Here is a 20228-nt window from a genome sequence, read left to right as displayed (position 1 = left end):
GGGGGATTTTTTTTCAGCACTTACCTGCACTTGAAAATCAGTGTCTAAAGTATCATCCACAGAATAACAGTAATTGGCAGGCATGGTGCACGGGACATATATCTATAGAGTTAAAAATGTTTTAATTTAAATTAATTAGTCAGTGATACATTACAAAGGTATGTGTAGCTGAGGCAAATTAATTTTGTTTCTGCTACTCTGCCACCCAGCCAAAGGAACAGATCATGACCATTCTGCTCTTATTCTGGATGGGTCTGGTTTCAACTCCAATAAATTAAAAACTTTCATGCAATCTCTGTATCTTCTGAGGAAAAGAAATGTGAAAGAAACTTGGCTTTTCTTCTCTAAAAGGCTGCCATATGCAAGTGTTGAAATTGTAGTGCCACAAGTCCTTTTAAAAATGTTGAGAATTTGAGTCCCAGCATACATGGAAAGTGTCTTATCTTTACCAAAGTAGTCACATTAAATCAGATTACATTAAGGGGGGGGGGGACAGTATACATACCATACTGTCATTGTCCAGAGGTTCTCCTGTTGAATATTCTATGCAGGGTAAAATATCGACATCATGTTTAGGTCCGGACTCCAGGTGATGTAAAATACCACCACGTAGACCTTCATCTGCCTCCTAACCAAGAAGTACCAAAAGAATACAGGAGAAGGAATAAATATTGTTAAATATTCAAAGCCAAGAATAATAGTAAATTATACATATGCCTTGGAATTAATCTGAAAGCTAAAAATAGTTCCCTTAGAACCAGCTCCTCCATCCCACTCCTCAGCTCTGTTGAAGTTACAACTCTCAGATTGCTTAACTTTGCTGGTCCCACTAGCTCTGGTTGCCAGAGATGAGATTATAGGTTCTCTAAGAGGTTTAGCCTGACATTATAAATTAGTACTTCTCAATCATAATTATAAGATCAATGCTATTTTCAGTAAGGATTTCATGGTTCACTTTTGATCAAGAACAAATTTATTTTGTTGTCAAATGATTATATACTACGAAAAAAAGCATGAATCACTTTGGGAAATAAAAATAGAATGGATGAGTGAAAAGCAATGCCTCCAATGTTATAAGCCCACAGATGATAATACTAATGTACTAGAAACCCTGATATGTTCTTTAGCATCTGTTCTTTCAATTCAGTTGGTGGAAGGTGGTTGTGAGAACGGGCCGTGTTGTTTTTGTTTCTGAAATGAAACTTTATATGGAAGCTTTCACAGTATAATAACATTCAACACACCATAGGTGTATCATTATGATCAATAAATGAAATGTCAGTACATGGAACATCATCACAAAATTTTGCCTGAAAACCCAGTGCTGAAAGCATAGGCTTTATTTCATTTATTTATTTTATTTATTTTAATCCCATTTATATCCAGCCCTTCTCCGAAGACTCAGGGTGGCTTACAATCTAAGCACAAATCAATGTGCTTAGCAATAGCCTTCATTCTATGTATATGCCTGCTTATTAGGGCTTTCGCCCCCCCCCCCAGCGGCATTATTTCAAAGTCAGCTTATTGCCCCCAACAATCTGGGTCCTCATTTTACCTACCTCGGAAGGATGGAAGGCTGAGTCAACCCTGAGCCTGGTGAGATGCGAACCTGCACTAATTGCACGCAGCTGGTGTTACTTAAGGAGGCATTAGCCCACTGCTCCACCAAGGCTCTTAGCAGGAAAACTCATGGTTGCAGGTTTTGGGGTCCCAGATGGTTTCTTGAATCTGGCACCACTATCCATTCAGTGAGCTACACTGCCACGTTGAAATCCTTGAAACAATAATTATTGTTTGGAGAATTTGGAAGCATAAGGAGGAAATTTTGATGCATTCTAACAGTGACAAGTTTCACACCACACAAGCCATCCAAAAGGCAAATTGTGAAGTTGGATCTTACTATCTTATCCCATCCATCATATACTCCAAAACCTGGTGCATTATGATTTACACCCTTCCCCAAAATTGAAGGAATCTTTGGACAACTGTTTGACTGGGGGAAAGGACTGTCAGGAGTTGGATGAGGGTATAAAGAATGGGATTCTTTCATGATGATATTAAGAGGTTTGTCCATCATTGACAAATGTGTGCAGCAAATGGTGGTAATTATGTGGAGAAATAAATACAGTAGCAAAACAGTTCATTTCAAGAATTCCTGTTTCATTTATTAAAATATCCCTATTTAAACTTGAATTATGGAGGTGGACACATTACTTTTCATTCAGCCCTCATATAAACAAAACATCCATATTAGAAATAACTGTATTAAATTTATATTACAATTTACCTGGCATAAATTCTCTTCTGAAGATTTAGCTGCATAATAAGCCTTTAATTTTTTTCTTTTACAAAAAGCAGAACTCCTCACTATTTTTGCAGGTTTTAATATTTCTCCTTCTGATTGAAAGGTAAGCAGTTGCTTAGAAACAGGTTTCTTTTTTGTGTGTGAAACAGTTTTACAAACAGGGGGTCTGTGAGCTTGTCCAAAACCAATTTCTTTTCTTTCTGATGCCCACAAGACTTCCTGAAAACCAAAACCAAGTTTGTGAACGGATTGTCACTTTGACTGAAATGTAAGCTGGTTGTCAGAATCCATTTATATCACATTCATAAATGTATGTTTAAAACATTATCCCCCCCCCATGGATTCTGCCATCTCCCGAGGAAGGAGGAGCGTATGTGGATTCAGCCTGCCTTAGGTTATTTCAAAGACCAAGGGAAACCTTTTGAACTGGGGGAACAAAAGGGAAGGTTAGAGAAGAGGGCATCTGGCTTGTGTCTTCATTTAAATCTGTAGAGGAAGAAGGCAATAACCATAAAGATTCGAAGTTCCTTTTTTCCCACGAAAGGGATGACACGAAGTAAAATGATGGGGGCTGATCAGATAGCATTAAGGGGGGGACAATATACATACCATACTGTCATTGTGCAGAGGTTCTCCTATTGAATATTCTATGCAGGATAAAATATCGACATCATGTTTAGCTATGGGCTCCAGGTGATGTAAAATGTCACCACTTTGATCTTCATCTGCCTCCTAACCAAGAAGAACCAAAAGAATACAGGAGAAGGAATAAATATTGTTAAATATTCAAAGCCAAGAATAATAGTAAATTATAAATATGCCTTGGAATTAATCTGAAAGCTAAAAATAGTTCCCTTAGAACCAGCTCCTCCATCCCACTCCTCAGCTCTGTTGAAGTTACAACTCTCAGATTCCTTAACTTTGCTGGTCCCACTAGCTCTGGATGCCAGAGATGAGATGATAGGCCTTTCCCTAATCTGAGCTCCATCCACATGTATGTACTTCAAGGCTTCAAGTGACTCATTGGTTGAGAAACTCTGAAAGGTTGTTCTATTGGTAGAACTACCCGTACAGGTAGTTCTCGACTTAACAACCACAATTGAGCCCAAAAGTTTTGTTGCTGACATTTGTTAAGTCAATTTTTATGACCTTTCTTCCCACAGTTGTTAAGTAAATCACTGCAGTTTTTAACTTAGTAACACGATTAAGTAAATCTGGCTTCCCCATTGACTTTGTTTGTTAGAAGGTCGCAAAAGGTGATCACATGACCCCAGGGCATTACAACTGTCATAGATATGAATCAATTGCCAAGTGTATGAAATTTGATCACATGACCATTGGGATGCTGCAATGGTCATAAGTATGTTCAGTGCAGTGGTAACTTTGAAAAGTCATAAATGAACTGTTGTAAGTCGAGAACTACCTCTATATAATTGTGCAAGATGTAAATGAAAATAATATTTAATTATTCCTCAACTATTTATAGAAATTACAAGTTTTATACTGTGTTAGACTATTTTAGACTGCTTATTAACTGAATTATTCTTTCATTAACTATTGGATATAAAGGGCTTACTTTGCTCAGCTAATTGTTCATATACTTTGTTTACTAAAGAGTAGTAAACAATAACTGTTATAGGTTTCTTCTTTGAATGAAAAAGTGATGCAGTATACAACTAACCTGAAATAAAATAATGATTTCTGAAATAATTCTCTCTCTAGTGCAACTAATCTGCAGCCTGTTCAGAAACATGGCTTACTTTATTACTTTGAAAATGAATAGTTAGGAACAAAACATATTCCTCAAGTTCAACAGAAAAATGCTTTCCTGTTTAAAAAAGCAGAATACAATTTCTCATTTGTTGATCAGATTGCTCAGAACGAATTTATCATCGTAGTTGTTCAGAGCCGAGTATGTCCTAGCATTGACTTTGGCCTACTGGAATTTTATTCATCACCACTAAACTCAGGGTTTACAATTTATAAATTATTATTATTATTGTTGTTGATGTTGTGTTATTGTTATTTTATATTTCATTGTATTACATTTTTCTCTGGATTGTTATTTCCAAGCCCACAAAAGAAGAATACTTACTTTTCTTCTTAACATTCATTATGGACACATACTATTCTCTATCATCCTTTACTCTTTTTAATTTGCTTTACTCTCCCATTCATAATCTGAGGTATCATTTTCTTCAACATGTCTCTGATAGGTGGCACTTCTTGCCACTTCTTCAAAGCTTTGTCTTCTGGCAGTACTAGTTAACATGGCTGCCATCCATTCCACCACTATTCTAGAGTTTTACTGATTCTTGATGAAACATCAAGTGCAACAAAGCAAGGATTAATCACTTATCACTTTAACGAATCTACTCATTAATATTCTAGTGCACAGTCAATCTTCACTGACTAATTTTCATTGAAATTAAGATAATTTAGACTACCTGTTCTGATGTCTTTCAGATTTCATAATTCAGCACTACTTTGGGAAAAAATAGGGAAGAACTGTTTGAAGATAAACATACATACCCTTTTTTCAATTGCCACAAAGCTTGTAAACTGGGTCACAATGGAGTTCTTCAGGCTGAGCTCAATGATGTCGGACTTCAGCTGTGCTCTTTTCATCTAAATAGTAAGGCCCAGGCAAATGTTAAAGAGTCTAGTTGTCTGCAGGGACAAGCAACCTGATATCTACCAGATGTTTTGGATTACAAATCTTGTAAGCTCCAGCCACCATAGCAAGTGGGCAACATTGATAGGACTTCAGGAATTATTCTCCAAAATATCTAAAGGACATCCTGTTGCTTCCTGCTTTGCTTATAATCTTTATCAGTGATATACAGCTGGGCTTGCAGGTGTGCAGTGGCTCACATTGTTATGATGCTGAGTTGGAGGTTAGCAAGCTGTGTTCAAGACCCAAGTGCTGCTTCATGGCAGGGTGAGCTCCTGTCATTCGCTCCAGCTCCTTAATGGGAACGTGAAAGGAGCCCTCACAGGCATCACCTGGGCAAAAGTGATGTCACTGGCTAATCCTTTCAACCTGGTACCTCCAGCAGGGAGCCAGGCTAGTGGAGTATTTCATCCAGATTTTTGCCATGGTAGTAACTTCTATACAAGTTGGTTTAGTTCCTGAAGTGGCAGATCTTCAATAGTTCATTTATAGTTTTTAATATATATTTTCAAGCATGTGTTAAATCATATTGCCATTACTATTTTATAGTCAAATATATTTTGTTCATTAAAGCACAATACTATAAAACAAAACAAAACAAAATAAAACATAGAATTTCATTCTTTGTGTGCTCTTAAAATGTGAGAATCCACAAAAAGGAAACTATCATTATCAGTTATAACATTAAGAAGGAAGTGGAAACATAAGTTATGAATAGATTATTACATCAATGCCAGCCAAGTGTTTGATAAGGTTTTTGTTTAGCACAGTGTGTGAATCCTTCCACAATTAAAAGCTATTATTAAATGCACAAAGCTGTTAGTTCATGTGTTAATTCAGATTATAGCGTAAACTGAGAACCAGTATGGTGTAGTGGTTAAAGTGTGGCATAGGAGTGGTAAGATATTAGGTCCTATCCTAATCCACTCTCAGTTATAGAAACTCTTGGGTGGCCTTGGACTATGAATTTCTCTCAGCTCTACGTATCTCACAAGTTGCTGCTGATAAAAATACGAGAAGGAAGAACTATGTACACTACCTTGAGTTCCTCTACAAAGTGCAGGATGTAAATCAAATAAATAAGACTTGACACTCACTTTATTGTATCTTTGCAATTCTTGGAGCAGCTAGCCACCCTATCAGCAATGTTTTATGGTGACAGAAAGGGAATTTATCAAGGGCACTTTCCCCCCAACCCACACAATCACTCTTCTGTCATCATATGAGTGTCCTTAACTTGCTGTTGAATAAACTCCTTGAGTAGGAAAAGTAGAGATGCAATCAGCAAACTGCATCCCTCTTTTCCTCTTGCCATACATGTTTCCAAAGCAAAGAAATTGGCCACCATATAAAAGATCTGCCCTTCAGACTGACTGGGAAGGACGAGAGAGGTTGGCAAGGCACAACAGCACCCCTCTGCAGATAGGAAGAGGAGGTCCTCTGAAGATGGAATGAGGTAGGAATTCCTGCCAACTATCCCTCTGTACAATCCTAGAGAAAACTCTGTAAATGTCTTCCCAGTATTTTCTCAACCAGACATTAGTCAGCTTAACTAGCAAATACATCCATAAATCTCATAGCATCTTAGGGACATAGCAATACAGAGCCAATCTCAGATCATCACAGCCATTGTGAGGGGAAGGAGCCTCAGCACTATGTATCTTGTTCCAAACTTATTCTATTTATTTATTTAGCAAATCTAGATAGTCATCCATCAAACAAAACAACCTCTGGATGGCTTACAAACATAACGACAATGAAAAGTATGTGACAATGCAAGAAACACTCAACATAAATGAAAATAAAAACATGAAAAACCCCAGGCTTACAGGAGAACACTTAATTTAATTCTGTAAGAGAATCATAGTCCTAAATGAGTAATTTAATCCGAAACTAAGAATACATAAAAAGCCCAAAGTCTAGTCCAGCATCCTGTTTTCTTAAATGAGCAACCTAATGTCTCTTGAGAAGGTTACAGAAACTAAAGCAGGATGCAATCTGTATCATGCAATTTTATAGGTGGCGATCATAATAAAAATGGTTAATAAATATAGTGTTACACAGTTTTTATTTTCTTGAGTGCGCACCTCATGTTCTGTTTCATTCTCATCGAGCATTCCTCGTTCATACTCTCTAATAAAGGCTCTTGCTGCAAGTTTGTGGAGTAACTGTACAAAGTACAAAAGAAGACATTGCAATCGTTATATTAAAGCAATTATAATAGTTTGCCCTTGTTAAATGTATATTGAGCAGTTTGCCTCCAAATGTAAATAGTGTATTGGAAAGTAATTATGTCTACATCATCAGAGAAAACAATTAATTCACCTCAGCTAATCATAAGTGGGCATATCTATTCCTAATATTAAAATCCTATCTTTTCACATTATATATGGGTTAGCTTAATAGCCTTCCTATTTCAGGAAGAAAGATTTTATTATATAACTACAAACCAATCAACATCTTAACAAGTTGTGGTGAAAATTGGAAGGGCTTTGCAATGCTAGGCTAGTTTCCAACAACTAGTTAGGGCTTTGGATTCTAAGACAATAAGCACTTCAGAATACTCAGACACACATAAGTGACATCTGTTTACACCTCCTTAAATAAACATGATTCCACTGCCAAAGATGAGGCTACTTTAAGGAAGTGCAGAATGAGGCTGCATTTGTGCTGACAAATGTTTTAAAGCATCTTTTTGCCTCTGTATCAAAGCATCATCTGCCTCTGGACTGGCAACATCACTGTTGCAATTGGATCTGTCACTGCTTTTCTCATGTCTTGGCCATGTAAAGCTTTCAAAGCTCCTACGCCCAGTTCAGAGTCAAAGACTGCAGCAGGAGAAAAATAGACATCATGGTGTTGATAGATCCCATGTAACTGTCCAATTGCATCTAAACATGGTAAATGTCACATCTCAACAGCATTGTCTTCATTTCATCCTCAATCCATGGGCTAAATTGTCCTTGGCTGAAGGACCCATGCACTCTCAAAGGATCACAGATTTGGTGTACCTTCCTTTCTGTAGAGAGTGAGGAAAATGATCTTGATGCAAATATGCTGATGCTGTTGCTTAGGTAACAGTTCCAGCATATCTCCATCAAGATGTTCTTTCTTATTCTCCAAACTTTCCAGGTCTGCTGAAAAGCTCTTTGGTGGGCTGGCAGTACTAGAATGTAGACTCGCCCTTTCAACATAAGGCTCCTGTAAAGCACCTGAGGTCAAAAACAATTAATTTTTAATTTTAACTGGGTTTTTATTTTTCTCAGGGTTTCATTTAATCTTTTTAATTTGTTTTTAACTTTTGTATTGATTTTCTTTTAAATATCCTGTAAACCGCCCTGAGTCCTTCGGGAAAGGGCGATATATAAATCTAAATAAATAAATAAATAAATAAATAGCAGTTAGGCTCAATACTTATGTAAACTCTTATAGTTTTTTACATACTTACTTAATATTTTAATCTCTTTATATAGTTTTCCTAATGTTGGTGGTTTTTTTCATTTTGTCTATTTTACATATTTTTAGCTTTTACAATTCTTAACTGTTTATATTTCCCCTTTGCTAGGCCAGTCTATTAAGATAATACAGATTTGATTTGATTTACGGTTTCTTTAAGAATAAAAGGATTACTGAGGAAAAAGTCCCACATCCAAGTAATTCTGCTGGATGCAAATAATCTAGCTGTTGGAGCAAAAACATTACAAGTAAGAACAGCCCAGTGCTGGAACCATATCTGATCTCAGAAAACTTATATTTATATTTCTAGATGACCAAATCTGTGTATAACAGAAAGCTTCAATTGACTGATTCCTCTTAACCCAACCTGTTACTATGGTCTTCTGCTCTAGGTTCATTCCTATCTGCTTTTTCCTATTTGTGATGTAAGACAGGGCATAGAGAATTCTTCAACAGGTAGAGCAGCACTGACAGTGAGCTAGTGTTCACACATCCGATACATAAAATAACTTATGGCTGCTGGAGTTGGGTATGTCTAGTTTAATGAAAAAAAGGGACTAGGGGTGAAATGATAGCAGTGTTCCAATATCTAAGGAGCTGCCACAAAAAAAGGGGGTCAAGCTATTCTCCAAACCACCTGAAGGCAGGACAAGAAGCAGCATATGGAAACTAACCAAAGAGAGTAGCAACCTAAAACTAAGGAGAAATTTCCTGACAGTTAGAACAATTAACCAGTGGAACAACCTGCCTCCAGAAGTTGCGAATGCTCCAACACTGGAAGTTTTTAAGAACAGACTGGACAGCCATTTGTCCAAAATGGTATAGGGCAGGGGTGTCAAACTCAATTTTATTGAGGGCCACATCAGCATTGTGGTTGCCCTCAAGGGGCCGGGTGGGTATGGCCAGGGTGGGCATGGCCTACTGGCTGGGCGTGGCTAGAGTGCGTATGGCCTACTGGGTGGGCGTGGCCAGCTCTACATCGTTCGCATCAAGGGTGCCTATGGGGGCCTGGGCAGGAGTGGGACAGATCTGAGGGTCTCTGGCAGAAGGAGGGTCTCTGGGCCAGGGACAAGGCAGCGGGGGCCGTTCCCTCACTGTTTCCGGGATGGCTTTGCGGGCCGCATGAAACCACTTTGCGGGCCGCATCCGGCCCCCGGGCCTTGTGTTTGACATGTCTGGTATAGGGTTTCCTGCATGAGCAGGGGGTTGGACTAAAAGACCTTCAAGGTCCCTTCTAACTCTGTTACTGTGTTATTCTTATGTCCATTGCCTATGTCCAGTGGGGCTTACTCTTTTAAATGTCTTTTATGACTGCACTGTAACTAGAAAAAAATATTCATCAACAGACGCTAGGGATCCAAGCATTCTATTTTAAATATTAAATCAAGAGCTTGAGGCAAGTTTATGGTTTGAGCAATCAATGCCTAACTCACAGTCCCTGTGGTCTTCTGCAGTTCAGTTGTAGACACCAGTGTATACAATTTTTGATTATCTACTTGTGCCTTTAAAATGGCCTGAAAGGGAAAAAAAACAGAATATTTGTCTTAATTTTAAATTTTAAGAATGATGGCATACACAACATGTAATAGCATGTTTCTTTGAATAGCTTTTTACCTGTGTACAATTGAGGATAAATCCATAGACTAGAAGACGCTCGTGGTTAAACAGAGCCTGTATCTGAGCAGGGGTACAACTAAGTTTAGGATTTTCTGTATCATAAGTCTGCCATTCAATCAGAATAGAACTGCACTGTGGAGAAAACATTCTAGTTGTCTGGCTTTTTACCTGCACAGAGATGGAAATAGAAAATTAGTATCTCTTGCTTTGGTTAAATCATGTTACACAGAGCAGTAAAAACACAGCACAATCGTACAAATATGAAGAAATGCTGTCTTACAGGGCATTTTATCAAGTGATTTAATCACATCCATTTTTAAAAAAATAATTAGTCTAAAGTCTTGTACATGAGAAAATGAATTGCAAAAAATGCAAAGGCTAAAATTATTTTTTTCCAGAGAGCTCTTTGATGCTCTTTTAGTTTGGTCGGTTGCAGATATTTTGTTACTGACTAGATAACATTTCAGCGCTAGAAGGGAGTGGAGATTGCTTCTTGTTATTATAAGAATAGCTTGCCCACTCAGTGTTAATGGGAATGTGGTTTTCCTCTTGATAGTTCCTTAATTGGGGCAATATTTGTCTGCTTGATTGTCTCCTTGGTAGTTCCTCAATTATTGTTTTCTGTTTGATGGTCTGGTGAAACCTCTAGTTATCTGAGTATTGATAGTTGGTGAGGAGCTCTGATTTTTTTTCCTGTTAAGGTTTTTTTTATTGTCTCTTTTGAATGTTGTGTAAGTGTTGTTTATCTCTATCTACCTGTTGATGGATGAATGTCTATGGATATTCTCAGTCATCCAGGTCAAGAAAAACAAGAAAATCCAGTTGCCTCCTGAAAAAAAACACCTTTGGGACTGTTGATGGCTGATTTGCCAAACTTCCAGGAAATTCTGTAGTATTTTTGGATTTAGCTTCATCTCTCAGTTTCCCAGCTGAAACTACAGTTAAGTCTGTCTATGTGTTGTGAAATTAAGGAGTTTTCATCATGTCTTCTGTCTGCTAGCTGGTGTTTGCCATTTGTACATTTCACAATTGGCTTCTGACAAACAGACTCCATGGAAATATCAGTAAAATCACAAGTCATGGTCACTCATGTCTCACTTAATGACCTTGTTGCTTAGTGAACAATTTGCCCATCCCAGAACTACCTATATTGGGAAAAACCCTGCTAGCAAAAAACGTCAGAATGCTGCTGTTTCCCCATCAAGAGATGTTTATTCGTTTGTACCCTTTTTTGTGGTAGCTTCAGATAGTACATATGGGGTTCTCCTGTCATCTTATACCCACAAACAACTGTGTGACAGAGGCTGGGCTGAACTACAATAGAGTAATAATGCCTTGGTGCTTTGCAATTATTTTTTTGAATAAGAAATGCCAATACTATTTTAAAACAACCATGCAAATATACTTAACAATGTAGAAATATAAAATTAGGCTTGCAATTTATTTCATTTTTTATATTGTTGCATTCCAGAGTTGTGCTATTCTAGATGGGACTATTCCAGCTGATTGGCTGGAAGAACAGCAAGATTTGGCTTATGATGTTCCTGCCTGTTCTCTGACTTTCAAGGACTGACATTAAAAGGATAGCAGTTTGCCCTCAAAAAATGATAGTAAACTGCCTTCAAATTGGTCTGGGGGGCTAGGGAAGGGGAATGTTGTAGTATGGAAGTATCCTGAAAAATAACTAATGTATATTAAATAATGAAACCCGTTCCCCAGCTGATTGCTGTGCTTATAACAATACTAAAATATACTTGCCTTTCTCTCCCAGTTATATTTTGACTTCCCATCGAAATATTCAAAAGCTCCAGCTCCATAGTGGGATAAAGATCTCAGCATGTGACAATTTGCTGTAGGACTAAGATGATTTACAATATATAAAAATCTGGAACAGAGAATCAATCTGAGCAGGAAAACATGAATGTTATATGCCAGTGGTTCTCAACCTTCACACCAGGGACCCCCTTGAAATACCTTTTGTGGCTGCAGACTACCAAGACTTAAGATTTAAATCATAACATTTCTTCAAGCCTTCACAAACTGCCTGTGACATTGCAGCCCTCCAGGAGTCCATGGACCACAGATTGAGAACATCATGCCCTGCAGCATGATGTCATACTGGCCAAATGATTGTGGAAATGCCTTTAGACAGCTACTAGCTCAATGGCTTTGTAATGAAGAGGAACACCACTCCCTAAAGTTGGTCATGACTAGCGGAGTAAAATCCACAGGGACTCCTTTATAGTTACATTGGAAGTTTTTAAGAAGAGACTGGCCAGCCATTTGTCTGAAATGGTATAGGGTTTTCTGCCTTAGCAGGGGGTTGGACTAGATGACCTCCAAGGTCCCTTCCAACTTATTATTATTATTATTATTATTACATTAGTCCATTTAGACTGGAGGCTAAAATATAGGGAACGGTTGCTGGAATTGGGTAAGTGTAGTTTAATGAAGAGAACGGTGAGGGGTGACATGATAGCAGTGTTCCAATATCTAAGGAGCTGCCACAAATAAAGGGGGTCAAGCTATTCTCCAAAGCACCTGAAAGCAGGACAAGAAGCAATGGATGGAGACTAGTCAAGGAGAGAAGCAACCTAGAACTAAGGAGAAACTTCCTGACAGTTAGAACAACTAACCAGTGGAACAACCTGCCTCCAGAAGTGGTAAATGCTCCAACACTGGAAGTTTTTAAGAAGAGACTGGACAGCCATTTGTCTGAAATGGTATAGGGTTTCCTGCCTTAGCAGGGGGTTGGACTAGATGACCTCCAAGGTCCCTTCCAACCTATTATTATTATTATTATTATTATTATTATTATTATTATTATTATTATTATTATTATTATTATTATTACATCAAATAAATACTAATAAATATGAATACACATACACACAAATATTAATAAATATGAATACACATACTAATAAATTTTACTAGTATAAGTTGGGCATCCAAGGATTGGGGATAGGAAGGCTAGAAAAAACAGCAAGGAGTAATGGTATGTGAGAATGATTTTGCAAACAGGAGGAAGAGCCACAGACTGGACAACTAGCAAGTAAAAGAGTTCTCAGCCTACAGAGAGAGATGATGTGGGAAGAATTTCAAAAGGGACCCTGCCTAGTTTTCTGGGGAGTAAAAGGAGAGGGGGAAGAGAAATACTTTCAATCTTGCAACATATTGTTAGTGTAACCTTATAATAAAGATACAGCTAGTAGTCCTGGTTGTGCTTCTGTCTGGACTACCTGACAGGGCTATTTGTCTTCTGGTAAAAGGGTGTTTTTGCCTAGCAGTAAGATCTCTATTGCCCTATAGCAGTGATGGCGAACCTTTTAGAGACCGAGTGCCCAAACTGCAACCCCAAACCCACTTATGTATCATCAGGTGCCGGGTGGGCGTGGCCCTTTGGGTGGGTGTGGCCCATTGGGTGGGCGTGGCTGCAGTAGTAACGGCAGACTGGGTGGGACTAAAGTTCAATCAATCAATTCCAACTTTGCGAGAATTTGAAATTGATTGATTGATTGAACTTTTTTTTTTGCACATGGTGGCGGAGACCTAAAGCGAAAAGGTTTTATAAAACCCAGCTGAAGGCCTGGGACTGGGGCGATGGCATGTGTGCCCACAGAGAGGGCTCTGTGTGCCACCTGTGTAGATGTGTAGACCTCAATACTCAGAATGGTTAGGGCATGGGTCGGCAACCCACGGCTCCGGAGCCGCATGCGGCTCTTTGAGCCGTCTCCTGCGGCTCCCAGCTGCCCGGTGCGCGCGCACCTTTCCGAAGGGCGAAGGTGCGCACGCACCTCTCCAAGCCACCGCCATCTCGTCCGGAGACCTGCCGCATTCACGGCAGCTGTGCAAATGGGATGGCGGCGGTTTGGAGAGTGCGTGCGCACCTCCCCAAACCTCCCCAAACGTCGGCAGGTCTCCGTACCTCCGTGCGAACGGGCAGCGGCCCCGCTTGTTGCGAAAGCTGCCGCGGCCCGTCTGCAAAGCTGCCGAAAGCGGCAGCTTTGCAGACGGGCCACGGCAGCTTTCGCAACAAGCGGGGCCGCTACCCATTCCGAGAGGTGCGCGCGCGCCTCCCCAAACCTGCCGCTGCGGCCCTCTCCGCCAAAGGAACCCTCGAGAGCCGCCCCGCTGCCGCTCGCCGCTGCCTTCCTTGGCGGGATCATGCAGTGGCTCCCGCTCGGGGAAGAAGAAGAGGAGGACGGGGAAAGAGCCGCCGCCTATGTCCGGCACTGGGAGCCGGCGTGCCGGGACCAGCCGTGCCCCTGTGAGCGGCCGCCGGGGGGGGCGCCTGGAGCCTCGGCAGTCCCAGGGGCATCCGCGGGACGTTTGCCGGTTGCGGCGGCGGGCTTGCGGGAAGGGCCTGGCCGAGAAGTGAAGCACCCGGGCGGCGGGACCTCTGGGAGGGGGCGAAGGGAGGCGGCTGGGGGTCTTCGGGCCGGCCCTCCCTCCGCCCAGCCCGCCTGGCAGGGTTGCCATTCTCGGGGGGGAGCAGGCGGAGGGAGGGAGGCGCGCCGGGCACGTTAGCGGCCTCGAGCGCGCTATGGAAGCAAAGATGGGACAGAAACAAGGTCCGTTTGGACCCTCCCTGCTGGGTGAGATCGGGGCGGGGGGGCGGGGAGCAGGCTAAGACGGTCGCCCCTGGCTGTAAAGTGGAGAAACAAGCCAAAGAATAACTTGGATAATCCTGGGCGGAGGATAGGGGAGGTAACCCTGGTGCCTTTCATAGGAATAAATGCCTTCAGACGGTGCCGGCATATATGAGCAAAGAACAATGTTTGACTGTCCAGTTTTGGGAATTGCCTGGCTAGCTTCAGCAGCCCAAAGTAACAAGAGGCTTGCTACCTTTTCTGCCTTTGCCTTCAGCTTGATGAAAGCGGCTTTGGGTGTTCGTGCAGCCTGTCAAGGAGGATGCCTATCCTTCAAGGTCAAGAAACAAACTGTAGGGACTCCAGGGATGCTCCTTATGGTTGTAGGGGAAAAAAATAGAGAATCCTGAAGCCCTGGGTTTCTGTCTCCCAGAGCCAGCAGCTGGAGGGGAAGAAAAAGACGGCGCCGTCTGAAGAGTCTCTTCTTCGGCTATCTTGCTCTGCCCGTCTCCCGCTTGAAAGAACCTCCTCAGCGGATCAGTGCGGTGAAGAGGCCGGGCTTCCTTTGGGGGGCCTTTCACTCCTGTACAAGGGGGAAGGGGAACTCTGTGCCCTTGTGTGTGTGTGTGTGTGTGTGTGTGTGTGTGTGTGTGTGTGTGTGTATGTAAAGCACGAGAGAGGGAGGAAGAGGGGGGGGAAACGAGATGTCGTCGCCGCCGTCTCCGCTGAGCAGCGCTGCTTGGAAGAGAAAAGGAGCAGGACAGGCACGCTCGCTCCTGCCCCACCCCTGCGCTCTTCCTCGGCCCACTGCATCGGCGCTGGGTCATGTCAGCCGGCTGCGCGTTTCCATGGTTGCTCCCCGGCCTGCCGGAAGGCCCCGGTGGCTGCTGGGGCATCGAGAGAGGCGCCGGTGGCTGCTGGGTCGTCCCGGCGGCCGCGCTCTTCCCCGGCTCGGTGGAAGGCCGCAGTAACGTGGGGGCTGCATACAGACGCCGGCAGCTGGTCACGGGGCCCGGTGAGTCCCTCCGTGGCCTCACCGGGTGTCGGGCGTGTCGAGCCTGACACCGGGCAGTCTCCCTGGCGGTGTCGGTCGATCGGAGGATGCAGCCGGCGTGCGGAGGGCAGGCCCCCAAGGCGAGGTGGGGGTAGCTCCCGTGGCGAGGAGGGCACGTCCGTGGGGGTGAGGGCCTCGCGCCGTGCTGCGAAGAGGGGCCCTGCCGAATGTCGCGCCCATAGGCCGCAACAGCTGCCGCGGCCTGCCTGCAGAGCTGCCGCCTTCGGCAGCCTGCAAACGTGCCGCAGCAGCTCCCCCAAAGAGGAGGAAAGCCGCCGCGGCCCGTTTGCAGGCCGCCGCCCTCCTCTCTTTGGGAGAGCTGCCGCGGCACGTTTACAGGCTGCCAAAGGCGGCGGCGCCGCTGCCACTGGGAACCGGTTCCATCACACACACAGGAAGGTGGCAACCGCGGGCGTCCGCACATGCGCAAGAAAAAACATTTTGCGCATGTGCAAGACTTTTTTTGCGCATGCGCGTGCATGGACGCACGCATGCGGCTCCCACTTTTTTGTGTGTGTGATGGAACCGGTTCCCAGTGGCTCTTTTCCTTTTTTGGGTTGCCGACCCCTGGGTTAGGGGATGCTGTCTGGCAGCTGAATTCCACACCTTAATACTACTTAGGTAGAAAAAACTGCCCTATAATTTGCCAAGTCAAATATGCTTTGTATTTCTGTTTGAATGTCAGTTTTCACTGATTGTGCACTTACCCCACTCCACATGTGAATATTCTGGTGTGCAGTGCATTTTTCTTCACAACCTGCAGGGTCATGCCTTCATTCTGAATATGTCCATCAGATATAAGAATAACATTGCGCTTGCTTTTACTAGGGTAAAGCAAACCCAGATAACGCAGTACCTTCCATAAGTTTGACTCTCCCATTGTAGCTGTGGCTGACTAAAAATAAAAAAATAAAAGCTAAATTAAGACCATTCTCTCCCAGATGTGTCAAACCTCAGGTCCCATAACTCACCAAAATTGTAACATTAGGATTGTACTTTTATGGAACTATATCCCAGCCTAGGGATACTAGAAAACTGGTATTCAAAGCATCCTTCTCTAATAATACACTTACTGTGATAAATTCTTTCAAAGCTGTGAAATCCATTGGAGAATCATCAAGATTGGAACAAACTTCTACAAAATCTAGAGGGGCAAAAAGTGTTATATATATTGATATATAAAGGATATATCTTTATTAGATGTACTGTATTTTTCCATCTATAAGACGCACCCTTGTATAAGATGCTCTGGCATGCGAGTTCCAAGCTTACAGCAAACAAAGTCAGTGCTGGGAGCAACTGCCTCCCAGCGCTTTAAATAGATGCCTCCTGGCCGGCCCCACCCACCTAACCAGCATCCGGCACAATGAGCATACATAGTCAGTTCGCAGCAGCAGCCTTCCGACCCTGGTAAACAAAGCGGTGTGAGCATCGGCATGACAGCAAGACAAGGGAAGCAAAGGCAGATTTTAAACTCCCCGCTGTTTCTCTGCACTGATCAGCTGTTTGGCGGAGCGTCAAACAGCTGAGCTGGCAAATCCAGAAGTTTGGCCAGCCGATGATCTTTCCCCCTCCCCCCTCCTGTTAGTAGCAAGCCCACAGGGGCTTGACACCTGCACCAGGTGGCATGGCAGCGGCTTTAAAGAACCCACACAGGCATGCCCTGGGCTGCGGATGTTACCATTATTTTTCCAAGTATAAGAAGCTGCAGTTGTATAAGACGCACCTGATTTTTGAACAGGGTGTCTGTAGGAAAAAAATAGTGTCTTATGCACAGAAAAATATGGTAAGTTATAATTACAGTTGCAAAATTCAGAGCATAATCATATAGTTCAGAAGTAAGTTTCACTGATAACATAGAGCTTAGTCCTGGTTAACTGTAGGTTTATCAAATGGGGATTCAAACAAATCTGCATGGAAACTGGACAGAATTCTAAAGAATATATGGATAGTCTTCAACTTATGACCACAATTTAGCCCAAAATTTCTGTAATTAAGCAAGACAGTTGTTAAGTGAGTTTTGCCTCATTTAATGACCCTTTTTGCCCCAGTGGTTAAGTGAATCACTGCAGTTGTTAAGTTAGCCACACGGTTGTTAAGTGAATCTGGCTTCCCCGTTGACTTTGCTTGTCAGAAGGTTGCAAAAGGGGATCACATGACCCTGGGGGCCTGAAACCATCATAAATACATGCCAGTTTCCAAGTGTCTGAATTTTGATGACGTGACCATGGGGATACTGCAATGATCATAAGCATGAAAAAAGTCACTTTTCTCAGGGCTGTGGTAGCTTTTGAGCGGTCACTAAATGAATGGCTGTAAGTTGAAGACTACCTGTACTAAAACAAAGAATAGAAAAGATGACATAATGGGTCTTACTTGTCCCAAATTTGAGTACACTTATTTTTCTTGTCAAATGACATGAGTTTAGAGCATGTAGCGCAATCTCCTTGGCTTGCTGGATTGCTGAACCTGCCATGGAATTGGAGCAATCTAGGCAAATAACAGCTTCACCGTGGATGCTTAAATGATCAAATGGAACTTCAAACTCTGGTTGAAATACAAGCATACAGGCCTAAAAGGAAGGAAATGGGGGTGGGTGGGAAGGAAGAGAAATTAACCAAAAGCATCCATCTGAAATGACCGGCAGATGCCAGCTAAGGCAGAAGACTCATCACAGGTCACAAAATCTGGCATTTGCAGTGGTTCAGACATAGACAAGTGATTTATCAGAACTCTCACCTGGAGTGTCACAAATTCAGCATCCTGAAAAATCTGTCTGAATTCAGGAAGTCCTCAACTTACAACCACAATTTGGACTGGAATTTCAGTTGTAAGTCATAGTGGTTGTAAATTGAGGCACCAGATGACTGAACTTGAGTTTTTGACTGCTTTTACCATGGTTGTTAAGTGAATCATGGGTTGTAAATCTGAATCCCCTCTCCCAAATGTCTGTTGTTGTTTTGCCAGAAATCAGCAAAAAATGCTGGAAATCAGGAAAAGGAATTACAAATCACAATTATTTAACCATGGTTTGCTGCAACTGGTTGTTAATGTGAGCAGGTTGCCAAGCACCCGTAATGCACTCACATGAACTCATTTTATGATAGCTGGAAATGCTTTACAAGCCATAAAGAGCCTTTTTAAAGCTAAGTCCAAATGGCCACTTAATGAACAGTTATAAATCAAGGACTACTTGTAGGCAATTGAAATAGGGAGTACATGGAGGACTAGTGGCTTAATGCTACTAACTAATGTTATCCCACTTATTGTTGTGAACCAGTTGCCTAGGAATTCTCGCAAGGCCCTAGAGCTTTTTGCAGATGGCACAATATCCAAGCTGGACTTACAGGTTTTTTTTCTAATCAGTAAAAAGCAATTGTATCCCAATACAGGTGTTCCTTAACTTATGACCATGATTGAGTCCCGAATTTATGTGAGAAATTTCTAAGAGAGTTTTGTCCCATTTTACAACTTTTCTTGCTACATTTGTTAAGTGAATCACTGTAGTCATTAAATTAATGACACTGTTGTTAAGTGAATCTGACTTCCCAACGGACTTTGCTTATCAGAAGATTGCAAAAGATGCTCACGTGACCCCAGGACATTGGAACTGTCACAAATATGAATTAGTTATTCAACATCCAAACATATATCACATGGCTATCAGGATGCTGCAATGATCCTAAGTGTGAAAAATCGTTGTAAGTCATTTTTTTTAGTGCCGTAACTTCAAACAGTCACTAAATGAACTGTTGTAAGTCGAGGACTATCAGCTTCAGAAGACAGATTTTCATCAGGGATGCAACCAACAAAGAAAGGGCTCATTCCTGTTTGATCTCACTAATTATCATCCTCTCACATGCAGCCTTCAAAGACATGCAATCTTTTAAATGCAAAGACTTACTGAATAAAACGTCTAGTTGGGTCCTATAAGTAGACACATTATATATCACAGTGTATGTTTAAAAAATTTAAAAATCACCTCGCTATTTCCATCTGGATGTTTTTCGACCCACATTCTGGGCAAATATACATCACCAATCAGGATTTCCATTGAAAAGCCACTGGTGTCCAGGAAACTGCCTTCAGTAGTAGAAACCATTGCTTTGCAATCAGTTTTCTAAATTAAGGGAATATGCAAGAAAGAAAAAGAAAAAAGTGCTGTAAGACAACCTGAATTATTGCAACCTGATCTTTTCAGACATATCTGTCTAGCCACAGGCACTGATAAAGGTGTGTGAGAACAAAAACTTGCAAAATAGGACTTTACAACCTTGAAATCTTGCCTTCTATTCTCTCTTTATACTACTCCACCCACCTAGGGATTATCTCTCTTTAGCTTTTCATTTAATTTTTTAAAATTCTACAAACACTAGAGCAATGTTTTTCAAACTGTGTCTAGTTGATTAATTTGACGGGGTTCCATGACAAAATAAGAGCAACTAAGAAAAATATTGACTTGAACACAGCCAATTTTCTATCACTAGAGCTGATCACTACTCTTTTGATTATTGATTGATTATTGATTCT

At 41.8% G+C, this 20228-nt stretch overlaps 2 protein-coding genes across 2 annotated transcripts in view; one reads left to right on the top strand and one right to left on the bottom strand.

Moving 5' to 3' along the window:
• CPAP (centrosome assembly and centriole elongation protein) overlaps positions 1-20228 on the top strand; it is a 90631-nt gene that overhangs the window by 8596 nt on the left and 61807 nt on the right. The gene's annotated exons all lie outside the window — the stretch shown is intronic.
• PARP4 (poly(ADP-ribose) polymerase family member 4) overlaps positions 1-20228 on the bottom strand; it is a 56634-nt gene that overhangs the window by 5546 nt on the left and 30860 nt on the right. The window contains exons 21-33 of the mRNA XM_083362244.1: positions 19681-19818; positions 18075-18270; positions 16772-16842; positions 16406-16593; positions 11811-11910; positions 10050-10220; positions 9869-9949; positions 7067-7147; positions 4838-4933; positions 2915-3037; positions 2288-2524; positions 506-628; positions 25-102 (exon numbers count right to left, since the gene is read on the bottom strand). Of these exons, the coding sequence (XP_083218370.1) occupies positions 25-102; positions 506-628; positions 2288-2524; positions 2915-3037; positions 4838-4933; positions 7067-7147; positions 9869-9949; positions 10050-10220; positions 11811-11910; positions 16406-16593; positions 16772-16842; positions 18075-18270; positions 19681-19818 (1683 nt within the window). The remainder of the gene's footprint in view (positions 1-24; positions 103-505; positions 629-2287; positions 2525-2914; positions 3038-4837; positions 4934-7066; positions 7148-9868; positions 9950-10049; positions 10221-11810; positions 11911-16405; positions 16594-16771; positions 16843-18074; positions 18271-19680; positions 19819-20228) is intronic.

This window comes from Vipera ursinii, assembly GCF_947247035.1.
Source record: "Vipera ursinii genome assembly, chromosome: 4".
Lineage (NCBI taxonomy): Eukaryota > Metazoa > Chordata > Lepidosauria > Squamata > Viperidae > Vipera > Vipera ursinii.
This window is presented reverse-complemented; position numbering and strand designations above follow the sequence as displayed.